The sequence below is a fragment of the Neolamprologus multifasciatus genome, chromosome 11 (genome assembly GCF_963576455.1).
Source record: "Neolamprologus multifasciatus chromosome 11, fNeoMul1.2, whole genome shotgun sequence".
In the NCBI taxonomy this organism is placed as follows: domain Eukaryota; kingdom Metazoa; phylum Chordata; class Actinopteri; order Cichliformes; family Cichlidae; genus Neolamprologus; species Neolamprologus multifasciatus.
In genome coordinates, this window is record NC_140449.1 from 3,137,640 (window position 1) to 3,153,723 (window position 16,084).

Sequence of the window (16,084 nt, forward strand, 5' to 3'; positions counted from 1 at the left end):
AAGCGTCTGGACTTCTTTAAGTTACTTGAAGACGTTTCACCTCTCATCCGAGATTCAAGTAACTTAAAGAAGTCCAGACGCTTTTCTTTGCAAGCTCCTTTGACTTTAAATCAAGATGTTTGAATAAATTGAGATTAGAAGCTGAGGGCACCAAACAGATGGGAGATTAAAGGGAAGCCTGATTCTTTGACTGTGACACTGAGGGGACTGATCTATGATGCTGTCAAGCTTTGAAATTCTCACTTAAATAAGGAGTTACATGGAAATTCATAATATTGGGTTAAACAGGTTAAACAGCTGTACGGTGTAAAACTCTTGCTTTGGACAGATACTGCAGATTTTCTTCTTTGTGTCCTCGTGTCACCCTTCCTGAAACCATAAGCACAGAAACATTTACCCAAAGGAAACTTTAGTGTAACTGCTTTACACAGCAGACGGGTCAAATCTGTGCAGATATGTTTTATAAACCACTCCCTTTGATGACAAATGCACCTGTAGCTTAAAATGAATCCAGGTACTGAATATACAGATAGTATTACAGTGTTACCTCAGACACACAGCTAATACTACTGACGGGATTTCTCTGCATCCTTAGATTTGATCCCAACTCTACCAACGAGAGCTCAAACTGGCCCATTAACATCCTGGGTGGCTGCAGCTCAGGAGGTAGAGCAGGTCCTCTGCTAATCACGAGGTTCAGTTTGCTCCCTGCCTGCTGTAATCTTCATTGGGCAACATACTAACCCCAAATTGCTCTCCAGTGCATCCGTTGGCATGTGAACATTAAATAAAAAGCACATAAGCATAAAAAGCGTGCTGGAGCATATAAAACGAGTCCCTTCACCATCCTGCACAGCTTTCACTCCTGGATCAGACCGTGAAGTTCTCCCTGCTGCTACCTGCTGTTGAATCATAGTTTCTTTGTTTCCTTATTTAGAAACACCAGGACCAGGACCTGTCTTTAAACCGATGCATTTAAGAAGCACTCCCCTTTAGCAAACCATGGTATGTGTAAATGTTCGACACGTGCAAAGGAAGTGTTGCTTTTGTTACAGCAGAGATTGTTAGCTTTGGCTTGTACAGTCCAAGCAAACTCTTAAACATTTCTCTCTCCCTGTCTTTCTCACACTAATCTCTCCTCTGGAGCAATAAAAATGGATTTTAGACATAAACTTTAATTTCACTGCAGGACGTGAGTCAGTAAGATCATTAACTCAATTCAATTTTATTTACACAGCGCCAAATCACAACAACAGTCACCTCAAGGCGCTTTATATTGTAAGGTCGACCCTACAATAATACACACAGAGAAAAACCCAACAATCATATGACCCCCTATGAGCAGCACTTTGGCGACAGTGGGAAGGAAAAACTCCCTTTTAACAGGAAGAAACCTCCGGCAGAACCAGGCTCAGGGAGGGGCGGGGCCATCTGCTGTGATTGGTTGGGGTGAGAGAAGGAAGACAGGATAAAGACATGCTGTGGAAGAGAGACAGAGGTTAATAACAGATATGATTCAATGCAGAGAGGTCTGTTAATACAAGACCTTGTATGTAAGAAGCAGGATTCTGAATTCAGTTCTGGATTTAACAGGAAGCCCATGAAGGAGAAATCTGCTCTTTCTCAGCACAGACGAGACACACAGTGGCCTCACAGCCTGATAATCTGACTGCGTTCGATTAGACTTGATCTGTGACTGTTACTGGGTCGGTGGTAGTGCAGTGTGTGACATGAGGAAGATGCTGTGTGACTGATGGAAATGAGTGCGTGCCTGAAGGAAGCTCTTGACTTAAGCAAAACATTTTAAATAAATGATCCTGATTGTAAAGACAGGCGGGAGACAAAAACATGTGGACTGGTTGGGAATGAACCAGACACTGAGACTGTGTGGAGGCCATCAGTAGCATCGGCTCAATGTCTTTTTGCCCAGATTGACCAAATCTTTGGCTTCTGTTAACCAGATTAGTTCTTTGAATTCAGCATTTCAGTATGAGAAACACACTGATGGCTGCATCTCTTTCATAAATGTATCTCTGAATTCTTTTCAAAACAGTGGAGATTTCTCTTTTGTGCGCTCACAATCCTCTTTAGTAACTAACCAGTTCTGACACCATCTCCTCATCACATGGACACGTTTGCATAGCGTGTTCATCCTCAGTTACAGCCTGACAGCCTTCACTAGTCCTGCCTCTGAGGAGTCGGCTTCAACCAGTGAGGGACGACAGTGTGATCACACAGACTCGTTAGCTGCTCGTCTGCAGTGGTGGAAGAAGCGTGTGCAACATCGAATGTATGTTTTTCCTTGATTGTGAAACGGGACACATCTCTCAGCTCTGCTCTCAGCCGCTCCGCTGGCTTCTGTGTCTTGAAGCTGTGTCAGATGGATAGCAGAGGTATTTTTGAAGTGGGCGGACAAGCTGTGGATAAGTGCACCTGACAGCTGGGACGTGTTAAAATGGCAGAATTCATTTTTGCAGTAGAAGCGAGCTTCTCCTATTTGTTCCCCTCCACTGTGAACGTCTGCTTTCACTTTATTTTGGTGGTTCTGCTGAGACGATTTCTTGGTCTCACTGGTTCCAAAAAACCTGTTGACATGAAAATTGGCCCCGAACCCTAACAGCTCCATTTGTATTAGTGCACCAGTCCTGCTCTCTTCTTGTGAACATACCTCCACTTGGGGCAGCCACTGTCTCCCAAACCAGAGTGGCCATCCCAGTACAAGCTGGAGGTCATATCTTGATGAAACCAACAGAACTGCATCATCTGGGAAAAGCAGAGATGAGCGCCTCACCCCGAGGTTTGCCTAACCAGCAGACTCTTCTCTTCAGTACCTTTGCACCCCTCACTGTCACTGGCCATGTCCCTACTGATGATGCACAACGAGACAACGAGTCACAATGTGTAGCACTTTCCCCGCCCGACTCCAAACAGCATAGTTATTCTGAACAGCTGTTTGGGGTGTAACTACTAATAATAGCCAGAACCTGTTTGCCCGTCTGATGGAGCACTGAGGAAAACTCTAATATACAGGCTTCATGCTTGTGGGGACACAAGTAAACCTTATCTGTCCCTTTCTTCTTCATGAAACTGGTCCCACAACCTGAGCTGCACATGTGTCTCTCGCTCTGGCTCCTTCCCCAGCAAACATGACATTCAGCATCACCTGGAGCCAGTTTAAGCAGCCGGTGATTGGATCACCGTGATCTCTGTCTTCAGTTACCCAACAGACGTATCCAGGAGAGAAAATGGGACCAGCAGTGAGATCTGCCCTTCCTGTACTTCCTGTACTTGTGCCCATAGTTATGTGTGCTGTCATTAGCTTTATTATTATAGCTTCAGTTTAGGTTCAGTCTCCTAATGAGATGTTTTGCTTGTCCAGAGAAACGTGTGAAAATGCAAATGATTGCACTGTAGCTCAGTTCCTCTGGGTGAATGCAACTCTTAGTTAAGCTGGTATCGTACTGCAACTGAGTGAAGCAACATCACCCAAGCCAAGGACAGCTGCAGCTGACCAAGTCTCATAGTCAACTGAATCAGCTGCTCCCTGAATCACCTGCACAGCAGGACAGGTGACATGAGTTCTTTGACCTTTCAGACCCAGTTTTGGGTGTTTTAGGAAGTAGGAAACAACAACTCTGTATAAGTGCGATGTACACGATGGCCTTGACATAACAGCAGCAGCTCGTTCCTCTGTTTATTGTTACTGTGTGTAAAAAGGGAAGAAAGTGCAATAGTTTGTTCTTCTGCACAGCAGATGCTCTTCTCTCTAATGAGAACTTTCAGTCATTCCTTCCCCTTTAAGTCACATTTTCATAATGTGATCTTTTTTCTTTCCTTTGTAAAAACGAAGAGGATGTATTCTTGTTGTATATAGAGTTTACACAGTGTTTACTGGTTAAATGTATTTATTGGAAATGACAGGGATGCTTTTTTCCTCCACACATGTGAAAGTGCCAATGATGAAAAATGGCTTTAGATGTGAACGCCGAAACATGGACTACGGCTGTTTTCTGGATTTTATTTTTAAGAATCTCAGGATTGGGAACAAACTAGCACTTTCAACGATGTATGAGCTCAGACTATGAATCCATGTTTTAGGTGCAACTGTGTGGGTTTTTTCTAAGCTGAACACAAACACACTCCGGCTGTTGGTATTAGAAGTAAAGAACAAGTCGCCTCCTGTGGTTCTTGTTACTGCGCTGATTTTGATTCTTTTTCACGCCTTCCCAATCTTTGTTTTGTTAAATCCTTTCTTATTTAATGTGCCCTCTTTCCTTTGAGTTGTTGGTTATCACTTACTGATTAAAGAATTATACTGATAAATCTCAGTGTCGTGATTACTGCACAGCCCATTGAGACAACTGATTTACAGTGTTGGGTAAGTTACTTTAAAATACTAACTTAGTTACATTACTAGTTACTTCCATCAAAAGTAACTCAGTTACTTGAAGTTACTCGTTACTTTCAAAGTAACTAGTTACTATGGAAAGTAACTTTGGTTTTACTCAGAATTCTCTTGTTAATGTGTTGCTTCCATAACTTTGCCAGTCTTCTAGCTTGCTTACTTGCCACAGTGCACTGTGCCACCGACCAATAGAAAGGAAAAGATAATGTGCATGTTTCCACGAGAGAAATCCCACGCCTGGACCGTCGTTGACCGCTGCCATGATGACTAACCTTATGAACAAAATAAAGTTCAACATCAGTAGCATCATAGCACTCATCCAGCTGTATAGAAACTCTGTCATGCTAGCTAGCACGCAGTACAAAAAAGTCAGCATAACGAAAATAAACTCCACCTAAACTTGGTTCATATCTGACCAGATAGACTGCAGGTCATAACTTCTTACCTGAAGTTCAGTTCACCACTTGCTAATGTTATTGAATCTGTGGAAGCTCCGCGATGCCACCACACGAAGTAACGAATAACGAGCCTATCTAAATCCCAGTAACGACTAACGCGTTCCTGATTTTGGCATAATAACTAGTTACCGTGCTCGTTACCACAATAATAACGTATTTACTGTAATGCGTTACTTAATAACGCGTTAGTCCCAACACTGCTGATTTGTGATTTACTCAAAATCTGGAAAGTGACTGAGTTCAGACAGTGATGATTAATTAATGAGTCAAAGTAATCAGCAAACAGGCTACGAAAACATTCAGGTTAAAAAACTAGGAGCATGTTTGAACCACACAGACATGTGGTGGGACTACAGATGTGCACAGAGATTAAACTCCATCTTTGTTATGATACAGCTGTGAGTGTGAATGTAGAAGTTTGTCATAGATTTAAAAAAGACTCATTAAATGATGCACAACTGTATCTGACTTCGATGTGTTCTCTTCAGTGATCCACGCGTGTCAGTAGAGCCTAAATTATCACGTCACTATTAAACAGAACGCTGGGAGATGTGAAGGTCGCGCCCAGGCGGGGAAACAGCGACGCCTAACGGTGACGCACAGCAAACAAGAAGGACGTGAAGGAATTTCCGCTGACGTCACCGCGTATATCAGGGCTGCAGCTGTCTGAGAGCAACAATAACAAGCGCTACTCCGCAGCCTGGACGCAGCTTTAACTGCACTGACAGCAACAATTACCGTCGAAATTCTCAAAATGCAGCTTTCGAGTTAACTGTGCAGTTTGTGTCTTTGTCCTCCGAGCTGAACACCGGCTGTCGTTCACGCTGACGCCGCCGAACACAGACTCGGGCGCAGGGGGAGCTTTAATTTGCGGCTGCATCTGGGTCAGTGGGCCCGACGTTCACCGCACCAGAGGTTTGGTTATCCCCGTGGATCTGTCAGCTGTTCGTACACGCACCATATCGCCGTTATAAACCGTGGCAACATGGAGGCTAACGGTGGAGGACAGGATCGGGATTCCGAGCTCTCCTGTCGAAACGGTACTCAGAATGGTGAGTCGTCCTCCACCGTGGCCGCTCACTCCAACGGACTTATCTCGGTAACTAACAATGGCAACGCTGTCAGCAACAACAACGGTGTGGCAGCCCAGCCCGCCTCCAACAACAACAACAGCAGCGGCGCGGCGGATGGCGGGTCGGGCGTCAAGAAGAAGAAGCGCCTGTCTCAGTCTGAGGAGGATGTCATCCGGCTCATAGGACAACATCTGAACGATTTAGGTCTCAAGTAAGTGAGCCAGCTCAGGTAGCTAGTGTTGTTATCATCATCAGCCGCGGGGATGGCAGGTCACCGTGAAGATGCTGAGGATGCATCCTTCCTCACTCGGTTATCTGCAGAGCGACAGATGAGCAGGCCCGCTCAGGGCAAAGTGTCACATAATAAACTATATCCGACACAGCGATGCGGTATCGGGACCTGTGCATCACCACACGCTGCAAATCTTCTATGTGGTGTTTTAAGCAAATCTCCAACCATGAACCGTCAGAATAAGAAGACATCACACTGTGTCCAACGATCGCACAACTTAAATATGAAAATCCTGCACAGATGTCATATAGGTGGCTAAACGTTTTGTTTACATGTAGTAACAGTGAGGACTCTGATAAGTGACACATCTCTGCATTTTAATGCTTGTTACATTTTTATATGAAGGCTCGACCTTCATCTTGTTATAGTGCAGCTTTTTATTCCACACATGACACAACTTTGCAGTCAGTGTGTTGATGATTCTCACAGTGAGTGCTGATGCTTCGCCATGCTCAGGAGTCATAACATGATGTTTCTTTTCACTGTTCAGTCAGACGGTGGACCTCCTGATGCAAGAGTCTGGCTGCAGGCTGGAACACCCCTCTGCCACCAAGTTTCGTAATCACGTCATTGAAGGAGAGTGGGACAAGGTGCAACCGAGTTCTCTGAACTGCATATTAACCTTTAGGAGGCTGTTACAGTCATCGTAGTAGTAAAGGTTTGCTTGTCTGTTAATGAGTGTGTATTTCTCCACATAGGCTGAAAGTGATCTGAATGAGCTGAAGGCACTGATGCATTCTCCCAGTGCTATAGTGGTGAGTGGACCGCCTCACAAACCTCAGACAGCATCAGTTCACCGTGAAGTCTGAACATTGAGCCAGAATCAGAAGGACTTAATAAAGCCGCTTTCATCGAGCACAGACTGGACATTGATGGCATATCATATAGGTGCACTTATAAACAGAACTGCAACCATCACACCTCGTATGCTTTTCTAAAGTAAACATGGCTGCAGCAAGTTTGGCTAGCTAGGTTTGCTTACAGACAGACGAATGGTGCACCGCTAATCTTACTGAAGCAAAGCACTTTAGTCAAGACGACACATTTTATTTTGTCTGCACACGTCAGCAATGATCATGGGTTTGTTTTGGGTTTGTTTACTGCATCCACTGAGATTAGACAGCAGTTTGAGATGAAATGCTAACTTTTATTTTATAATAAACAAAAGGAGTTCTTCCAAAGGAGTGCTAACTAAACGCTACGTGCAAACTAAACCAAATGAAAAACAAGTGCGACCTTTAACCTTTTAATTTAATAAACAAGAGAAACTAGAAAAATCAATGACCCCTGCTTCAGTGCTGTTTACAAAGACCATTAACATTACTGTACACCAAACTCTTAAAGGCACAGATCAGACCAAACACAGACCAGCAAACCTGACACACACTGCTTCAAAACATGGCCACTGTTGTGACAGTCAGCCAACACGCAAACGTCCAGGAGCCTCAAACATCAGCCTGGTCGACTGCATGTCTTTGTGTTTGAATGTTTTTCAGAGCTCCCACATGTCCACTCATTCTACACCACAGGGATTAAATAACAGATGAACAGTTAAATTATTAACACTAGAAATCTGTTTGTTTTTACACCATGACTGTAAACAACAACAAAAGAAAAATCTATAAATAAACAGATAAATAAAACATGTCTGTGAATGAACACAAAGCTCGGTGTCTAATCACAGGGCAGTGTGGCAGGTTTTACACATTTATCTCTCACAGAGTCGTGCTGACAGATCAGTTACTACATTTCTTTATCATGTCGCTGAGATCCCTGAAATTGTACTTCTGTTCTTTGTAATTAGATTAAATGTGTAGTTAAACTACTTTACAGCAGCAGAACAGTGACGTTCACTCGTCAACGTGAGATCAAAGTAGTGTGACTGTATCACACTGACACAGCATGAACAGCCATTGTTAGTCTGGTTGGTAACTTGATGTTTAAAGTTCCTTTAAAATAGCCAGACGTGAGCAACAGATTTGTGTTATCACACGTCGGCTGAGCCGTTGTGTAAAATATGGTGATAATTTAAATCCTTGTTTTTGTTTTTGCTCCCGACAGCGGATGAAGTTCCTACTCCTGCAGCAGAAATATCTGGAATATCTGGAGGACGGGAAGGTGCTGGAGGCCCTGCAGGTCCTCAGAGCCGAACTCACGCCGCTCAAATATAACACGGAGCGCATCCACATCCTGAGCGGGTCAGTCCACCAGCACACGAAGAAGCTGAGTGTGGTTCTGAGATGATGATGGAGAAATATAGCGTGCTGGTATTTGCGTCACAATGATGGATGACAGATGTGTCGTTTGTTAAAAGCACGATGCCTCGAAAACATTTCTAGATGCTGGCAGCTGTAACATCCATCTATGTATGTGCTCCCTGTAAAGCTGCCGTGGGCGTCTCTGATAGTAACTGGCTTTGTGTTTGCAGGTACCTGATGTGCAGTCATGCAGAGGATCTGCGAGCCAAAGCTGAGTGGGAGGGCAAAGGCACAGCATCGCGAACCAAACTGCTGGACAAACTCCAGAGTGAGTCTGACTCACACGGTCACATGTCAGTGTGTGTAACTCCTATACCCAGTACCCACTCTGAAATTCTCTTACTGGTTCCCAGTTATTTCCTGACTAGTTATGATTCGTCCCTGGAAGGAGCCTTTTTTTCCAAACAGCAACATATTCTGGATATAATATTTCAAATGAGTAATAACGATCTTTGTATGCAGGTGTGATCACAAGTGCTTTAAAAATCACCAAAAAACCCACCTGACATGAATTTGGCTGATCTTACATCAAAGATGCACAACAGTCGCCTCAAGGTGCTTCATATTGTAAGGTAGACCCTACAGTCACATGACCCCCTGTGAGCAAGCACTTTGGTGACAGTGGGTAGAAAAAACGCTGCACTGAGGTCTAGCAGGACAAGCACAGAGATGAGTCCACTGTCAGAGGCCATAAGAAGATCATTTGTAACCTTCAATAAAGCTGTTTCTGTGCTGTGATGAGCTCTGAAACCTGACTGAAACTCTTCAAATAAACCATTCCTCTGCAGATGATCTGTTAGCTGTTTGACAACTACTCTTTCAAGGATGTTTGATATAAAGGAAGGTTGGAGATTGGCCTATAATTAACTAAGACTGCTGGGTCTAGAGATGCTTTTTGAGTAAAGGTTTAACTGCAGCCACCTTGAAGGCCTGTGGTACATAGCCGATTATTAGAGATAGGTTGATCATATATAAGATCGAAGAATTAATCAATGGCAGGACTTCTTTGAGCAGTTTTGTAGGAATGGGGTCTAAAAGACACGTTGATGGTTTGGAGGAAGTAATTATTGAAGTTAACTCAGAAAGATCGATTGGAAAAAAAGAGTCTAACTTAACATCAATGGAACTAAGAGTAGCTGTAGATAATATTACATCTGTGGGATGATTATTGGTAATTTTTTCTCTAATGATAAAAATTTTATTTGTGAAGAAGTTCATGAAGTCATCAGTAGTTAACGTTAAAGGGATGGTTGGCTCAAAAGAGCTCTGACTTTTTGTCAGCCTGGCTACAGTGCTGAAGAGAAACCTGGGGTTGTTCTTATTTTCTTCAATCAGTGATGAGTAGTAAGCTGTTCTGGCTTTGCGGAGGGCTTTCTTATAAAGCAACAAACTATTTCTCCAGGCTAAATGATGATCCTCTAAATTTGTGACACGCCATTTCCTCTCCAGATTACGAGTCATCTGCTTTAGGGTACGTGTTTGAGAATTATACCACGGGGTCAGGTACTTCTGATTAGAGACCTTAGTTTTCACTGGAGCTACAGTATCCAGAGTCGTACGTAGTGAGGAGGTGAAATTATTAACAAGATAATCGACCTCTGTTGGGGTAGCGTTCAGATAGCTGCTCTGCTCTGTGTTGGTACATGTATGATGATGTATGCTCTAAATTAAATCTGTGTGTGTGTGTGTGTGTGTGTGCACAGCTTACCTGCCTCCGTCAGTGATGCTGCCTCCCCGTCGTCTGCAGACTCTCCTGAAGCAGGCTGTGGAGCTGCAGAGGGAGCGCTGCCTCTACCACAACACCAAACTGGACAGTGGTCTGGACTCTGTGTCTCTGCTGCTGGACCACTCCTGCAGCCGGTCAGTAAACACACATGCTGTTAAATACTGTGCTGCACATCAGCTGATCGTGCTTCTTTCTGCTGTCCTGCAGGATGAAACATGTAGTTTAGTGAACAGACGTAATCTAGATGATAAGAATGTCATCTGTATGTTTGCTTTATGCACCAAGTCTGAGGCAAACCAGTGTGTCATGTTTCTGATTAGGCTTTGTGTGTGTGTGTGTGTGTGTGTGTGTGTGTGTGTGTGTGTAAAGGAAACAGTTCCCCTGCTACACACAGCAGATCCTCACAGAACACTGCAATGAAGTCTGGTTCTGCAAGTTCTCCAATGATGGCACAAAACTGGCAACTGGCTCCAAAGACACCACAGTCATCGTGTGGCAAGTCGACATGGTAACCAGTCATTTGCTTATCAAGACTTCAGAATAGCAACAATCAGTCAGTGAGTTATTACAGCGGCTGTAGTAACTGCAACATGTTTGTGTGTTGGGTCACAGGAAATCCAGCAGCTGAAGTTGATGAAGACTCTTGAAGGTCATGCTTATGGTGTTTCCTACCTGGCGTGGAGCCCCGATGATGCTTATCTGATAGCCTGTGGCCCTGACGACTGCTCCGAGCTGTGGCTGTGGAACGTGCAGGTACGCAAAGGCTCACAACTGCAGAGTAACCAGGGACCCACATTCAGAAAAATAGGAAGTACTGTCCTCTAGGGCTGCCAAAAATGATTATTTTGATAGTCGACTAGTCACCGATTATTTTTGCATTAGTCGACTAATCAGATCATCATCCATTGAACGTAAAACGTACAGCATATTGCACCAGCAGCATCTGCTCTTATATAACTATCATTAACTTACAGCTTTAAGTGTTTAAGGTCTGTGCTAACTAAAAATAAAGACAAGATGATAGTTTATTAAATTTTAATGACATTTGCAGATTGTTTCGGTGAAGTTTAATAAACTCCTTGCTATCTAAAATATAACAGGACACCGGAGGATATTCTGGAGCATCTCACACTTCTGATGATCAGCTGTCTGCTTGACGTTTATTCAGCTGTGTAAAAACTATAACTTTAATCTCAGCCAAACCGATTTACTCAGGAACAAATAAAATACTAAAAAAAGCCAAACAATAACATTTTGAAGTTATCTAAGTGACTTATATATCATGTTTAACCTGAGTAGCGAAAGACGGCGGTGGGTTTGAAAACGATTAGCGGGAGTCCGGTGTTCTCACGGCTCTAGTTAGCCTAGCCCCCGGCTAGCTATCGAGCTAGTGGGTAACAGACGTCTCCGAAAACGTCGGAGCGCTTTTGAAAATATGTGGTGTCTTGATAAACTGAGCAGATATTTGAGGTTTACACAGCTACATTCTCGCCTGAAAATATGTTAAACGTTTATTTTGTGACCCAGAAAGAATAATAAGAGTAATATTAAAACTAACTAGCTGCCGCCATTGTTGTAAACTGAGCAGGGCTGCGCTATGAATTCTGGGACACAGCTTCTTCTTCTTCGGGGTTTAACGGCAGCTGGCATCCTTGTACATGCAGTGCTGCCATCTTCTGTTTCAGTCCGTTATTACACTCTTAAATCCTACTACTTATTCCTGCGTCTTTTGTGATCTTACAAAGCTTCAAACGACGCGTCGACTATTAAATCAGTCGTCGACGATTTTGATAGTCGACGTAATTGTGGCAGCCCTACTGTCCTCGCAGCAAGGAGATGAGCATGTCCAGGAGGATGGAGGGCCTTTCTTTGGTCGGTCTGTTTTCACCGTGTGGGTTTACTCTGCGATTCCAAACATGCTCAGCAGTGATAGGCTCCGTTCTCAGGTAGCATGAATGACTCAAAGCATTAACCAGTTGGGTCTCTGTGGTAGAGTGGCCAGATGGAAACCACTCCCCTGTAAATCTGGAGTTTGCTAAAAGTCACCTGAAGGACTCTCAGACCACGAGAAACAAAATTCTTTGGTCTGATGAAACACAGGTCAAACTCTTTGAGCTGAATGAGTCACGTCTGAGGGAAACCAGGTGTTGCTCACCTGGCCAACCCCCCTGCAGTGAAGCAGTAGCACCGTCATGCTGTGGGGATACTTTCTGTGAGACTCAACTAATCAGGGGAGAGGCAAAGATCAATGCACCGGTGTGCAGAGACGTCCTTGATAATAAGCTCTGGACCTCGGACTGGGACCAAGATGGTGACCCTAAGATGCCAGACTTACCAGACTCCAGTCTCTGGAGAGAGATCTGAAAATGGCCGTGCACTGATGCTCGCCATTAACCTGATGAAGTTTGAGGTTCTGCAAAGAAGACAGGTTGAAACTACCGAACATAGATGTGCCGAGCTTATAGCATCATGTTCAATAAGACTGTTAGCTGGGAAAGGTTCTTCAACAAAGAGCAAAAGCTCTAAATTACATCTTACCTTTATTATTTGTAAAGAAATCATACTGCGATCTCAGCGTTCATATGTTCCCTGTCTTCTCCTGGACAACGGGACCAGTCTTAGTGAAAGTTTGTCCAGGACACTGTGAGTGCCAACGTCTTTATGGCTTAGAGCAGCGGTCTCCAACCTTTTCTGCACCACTGACCGGTTTATGCCCGACAATATTTTCATGGACCGGCCTTTAAGGTGTCGCGGATAAATACAACAAAATAAAACTAGTACCGGTACTGAAAAAAAGAAGATTTATTCATAACACACTGAAAAGACCCAGGAAAACCGAGTTAACGATAAAAACGATAACAAAATAACGCTGAAAACCGATAAAAACTATACATTTCACACCTGAGCCTCAACTCTCGCGGCCCGGTACCAAACGATAAATGGCCTGTATTTGTATAGCGCTTTTACTAGTCCCCCAAAGTGCTTTACACACCCAGTCATCCACCCATTCACACACTGGTGGAGGCAAGCTACAGCCCTGGGGCAGACTGACAGAAGCGAGGCGCCATCGGCCCTTCTGGCCAACACCAGTAGGCGGTAGGTGAAGTGTCTTGACCAAGGACACAACGGCCGAGACTGTCGGAGCCGGGGCTCGAACCGACCTTCCGATTACAAGGCGAACTCCCAACTCTTGAGCCACGATCGCCCTGATAAAAACCCTGAAAAACATACATTTCACACCTGAGCCTCAACTCTCGCGGCCCGGTACCAAACGACTCACGGACCGATCCGAGGCCCCCCATCATTGTGACTCAAGCACAAATCTCATACTTGGAAATATTTGTACATCTGACAGTTGAGGTGAGCGCTGAATAGCGAGTTCATGTAGCAACAGTCAGTACGATCAGTGCAGCTGAGGGTCAGATCAAAGCTTAACTGCAACAGTGCGGGGATACGAAGATGAAGTTTGGGTTTGAGCATCACATCATGAGATAACTGATGAAGCAACCTGCTGAATCTTCTGTATCTATACTTCATAATGCATGTTACAATATATATTCATAGGATTTATTCTCTGATATATTCTTTATTTTACACATTTGTGTTGTTCAGAATATGACACCTGAAGCAGCGAGGCTCTGATGACTCACGGCTGTGAGGGTCCGGCGCTCGGCCACATCATAGACGAGTCTTAACTTTTATTTCAGTTAATTAAAAACAAATGTAAATGAACCAAAGACTAAATGAACGTTCCTAAAAAAAAGTAAAAAGCAGAAATGATGAAGTTATCATTGGCGAATTCTGGCCAGTCACAACAGGCCATGGATATGATGTCACAGTCAGAGGTTGTTCAGTGGGGGACGAAACGTTTGGATTGTACGCTGCTGCACGTGTTGTATCCTGTGTCTTTCTCCTGTTGGGTGAAACGACTGAACGTCTGTATGACAGTGATTTAAATAACATTTGAATAAGACATTTTTTAACTCTGGATTCTAAGAGACGCAGTGAAGTGATGACACGATTTCATTTTGATGCACCGTAACTCGAGAAGAAAGAAGCCTGGGATTTTTAAATCGATGCCATGAAACCTCAGACCAGTCTCAGTGACCTGGACCTGAAGGTCAGACTCATGCAGAACGACCCATTATTTTATATGTGTAGTAATATTACAGGCCAGGACTCGTCTCTGCCTGTGCACGACTTGAAAGCGAGCGATAGGAGAGTCCTCACTGATCGCCGTGTCGACTCGGACGATGATTAGAAACACGCCTGTGCAGCATGTCAGCATAAGCAGCTCTGAGACTCTCAGGATACTGAGGGAGGAGAAAACAACTGCAGCAAACTCCACAGCAGCTCTGCTTCGTGTTGCCTTCCTCTGTTCTCACACTACCACTCATTCAGGGGAAACCTAGACTACACTGAGCCCAAGCTGCCTCAAGTGTGTGGCAGGCCAAACAATACAGTACACCTCCCATCCAGGCAGCCTGACACAATCACACACTGTCAGGAGCTGCAGCACATCAGACGGTCGCACACTGTCCAGTCCAGCCTAGTGTCACACACTGTGCACTGCCATAGTGTGCGCTCACCAGCTTGGTTGCCTCACAGAATGAACCGAGTACAAAATTGTGTTTAGATTTCATGATTCATTCGACCTTTAATCTGAGCACACAGGTGAGTTTAACGTAGGAGAATGAGGAAAATAAAGATGCTGGATTTGTTTTCATTGTCACAACATTTGGATATGTGTAACATAATATTAACAGCAGGATATATAATGTATACCAGCGGTCTCCAACCTTTTCTGCACCACTGACCGGTTTATGCCCGACAATATTTTCATGGACCGGCCTTTAAGGTGTCGCGGATAAATACAACAAAATAAAACTAGTACTGGTACCGAAAAAAAGAAGATTTATTCATAACACACGTGAAAAGACCCAGGAAAACCGAGTTAACGATAGAAAGGATAACAAAATAACTCTGAAAACCGATAAAAACCCTGAAAACTATACATTTCACACCTGAGCCTCAACTCTCGCGGCCCGGTACCAAACGACTCACGGACCGGTATTGGTCCGAGGCCCGGGGGTTGGGGACCACTGATGTGGTAATGGTAATGAGCAGATCCTCTGCCAATCGGCGCCTTACAAACGGTCCCAAAAAGCTTTTCCTTGGAGCAAATTCTCTTTTCCACAGTCAGAACATCATGTTTACATTTAGAAGCATCTCTGTGTGTCAGGATTTGACATGCTGTCAAAGAGAAGTTTAAAATCCTTCGTTTAAAATCACGCCGCCAGTCCTTGGCGCCGTGATGAGTCCAGCTTTTCGATAGTTTGACCTCCCATAAAAGTGCTGCGCAGCAACCAGAGCTCAGACTCTTTAAATCTATTAATGATGTTGTATCTGAAGCTGAAGAAACCCTTCAGTCCTTCTGGGTTTCTATGTTCAAAGATCACGCTCACACTGTAAAACGGTTTCCTCGTGTAGTCCGTCTGAGCGCACCTGCTGCCAGTTTACCGAGCCTGGAAGATTTCTGCTCTAAAGGGTTAAAGATGAAGAAAGTGTCAACATCAATAAATTGCCTGCACTTGTGCTCTAAGCTGACTGTGTGCAGAGGATTAGAACAAAAGTAGCTGCCTACAAGAAACCTGGCTGACGATGTGTTTATGCACCGAGGAGCTGAAGAGCGAGTGAGAGTTCACTGCGTTGTTAACTGATCATCAGTCCTGCTCCACACCAGCTGCTGCTGCTCTGTTCGTGTGAAACTGTGCTGGACCTGCAGACGTTCCTTTTTAATGTGACCTGTTCAGACCAATCAGAGAAAGCTGATCTCTGTGTGTTTAGTGTGTTTGGTGTCTGATCTTCTCTG

The 16,084-nt window shown here is 44.2% G+C and overlaps 2 protein-coding genes and 1 long non-coding RNA gene across 6 annotated transcripts in view; all 3 read left to right on the plus strand.

The window, feature by feature from the left end:
* Window positions 1–4,323, plus strand: part of adcy3a (adenylate cyclase 3a) — a 60,339-nt gene extending 56,016 nt beyond the window's left edge. For all 3 annotated transcript variants that reach the window (XM_085176685.1, XM_085176683.1, XM_085176684.1), the window contains exon 22: window positions 134–4,323. The gene's annotated coding sequence lies outside the window, so the exon portion shown is untranslated. The remainder of the gene's footprint in view (window positions 1–133) is intronic.
* Window positions 4,324–5,671: 1,348 nt separating this feature from the next.
* wdr26a (WD repeat domain 26a) overlaps window positions 5,672–16,084 on the plus strand; it is a 28,098-nt gene continuing 17,685 nt past the window's right edge. Inside the window, exons 1-8 of one of the 2 annotated variants that reach the window (XM_085176705.1) lie at window positions 5,672–6,147; window positions 6,719–6,818; window positions 6,927–6,983; window positions 8,290–8,426; window positions 8,657–8,754; window positions 10,190–10,346; window positions 10,582–10,720; window positions 10,825–10,965. In XM_085176705.1, the coding sequence (XP_085032831.1) occupies window positions 5,849–6,147; window positions 6,719–6,818; window positions 6,927–6,983; window positions 8,290–8,426; window positions 8,657–8,754; window positions 10,190–10,346; window positions 10,582–10,720; window positions 10,825–10,965 (1,128 nt within the window). In that variant the 5' untranslated portion in view covers window positions 5,672–5,848. The remainder of the gene's footprint in view (window positions 6,148–6,718; window positions 6,819–6,926; window positions 6,984–8,289; window positions 8,427–8,656; window positions 8,755–10,189; window positions 10,347–10,581; window positions 10,721–10,824; window positions 10,966–16,084) is intronic. The other variant, XM_085176704.1, reaches the window with a different exon arrangement.
* LOC146507607 (uncharacterized) lies at window positions 10,975–15,557 on the plus strand. Its single transcript, XR_014876774.1, has 2 exons — window positions 10,975–12,803; window positions 12,835–15,557. It is a non-coding gene; the product is annotated as an uncharacterized LOC146507607 (long non-coding RNA).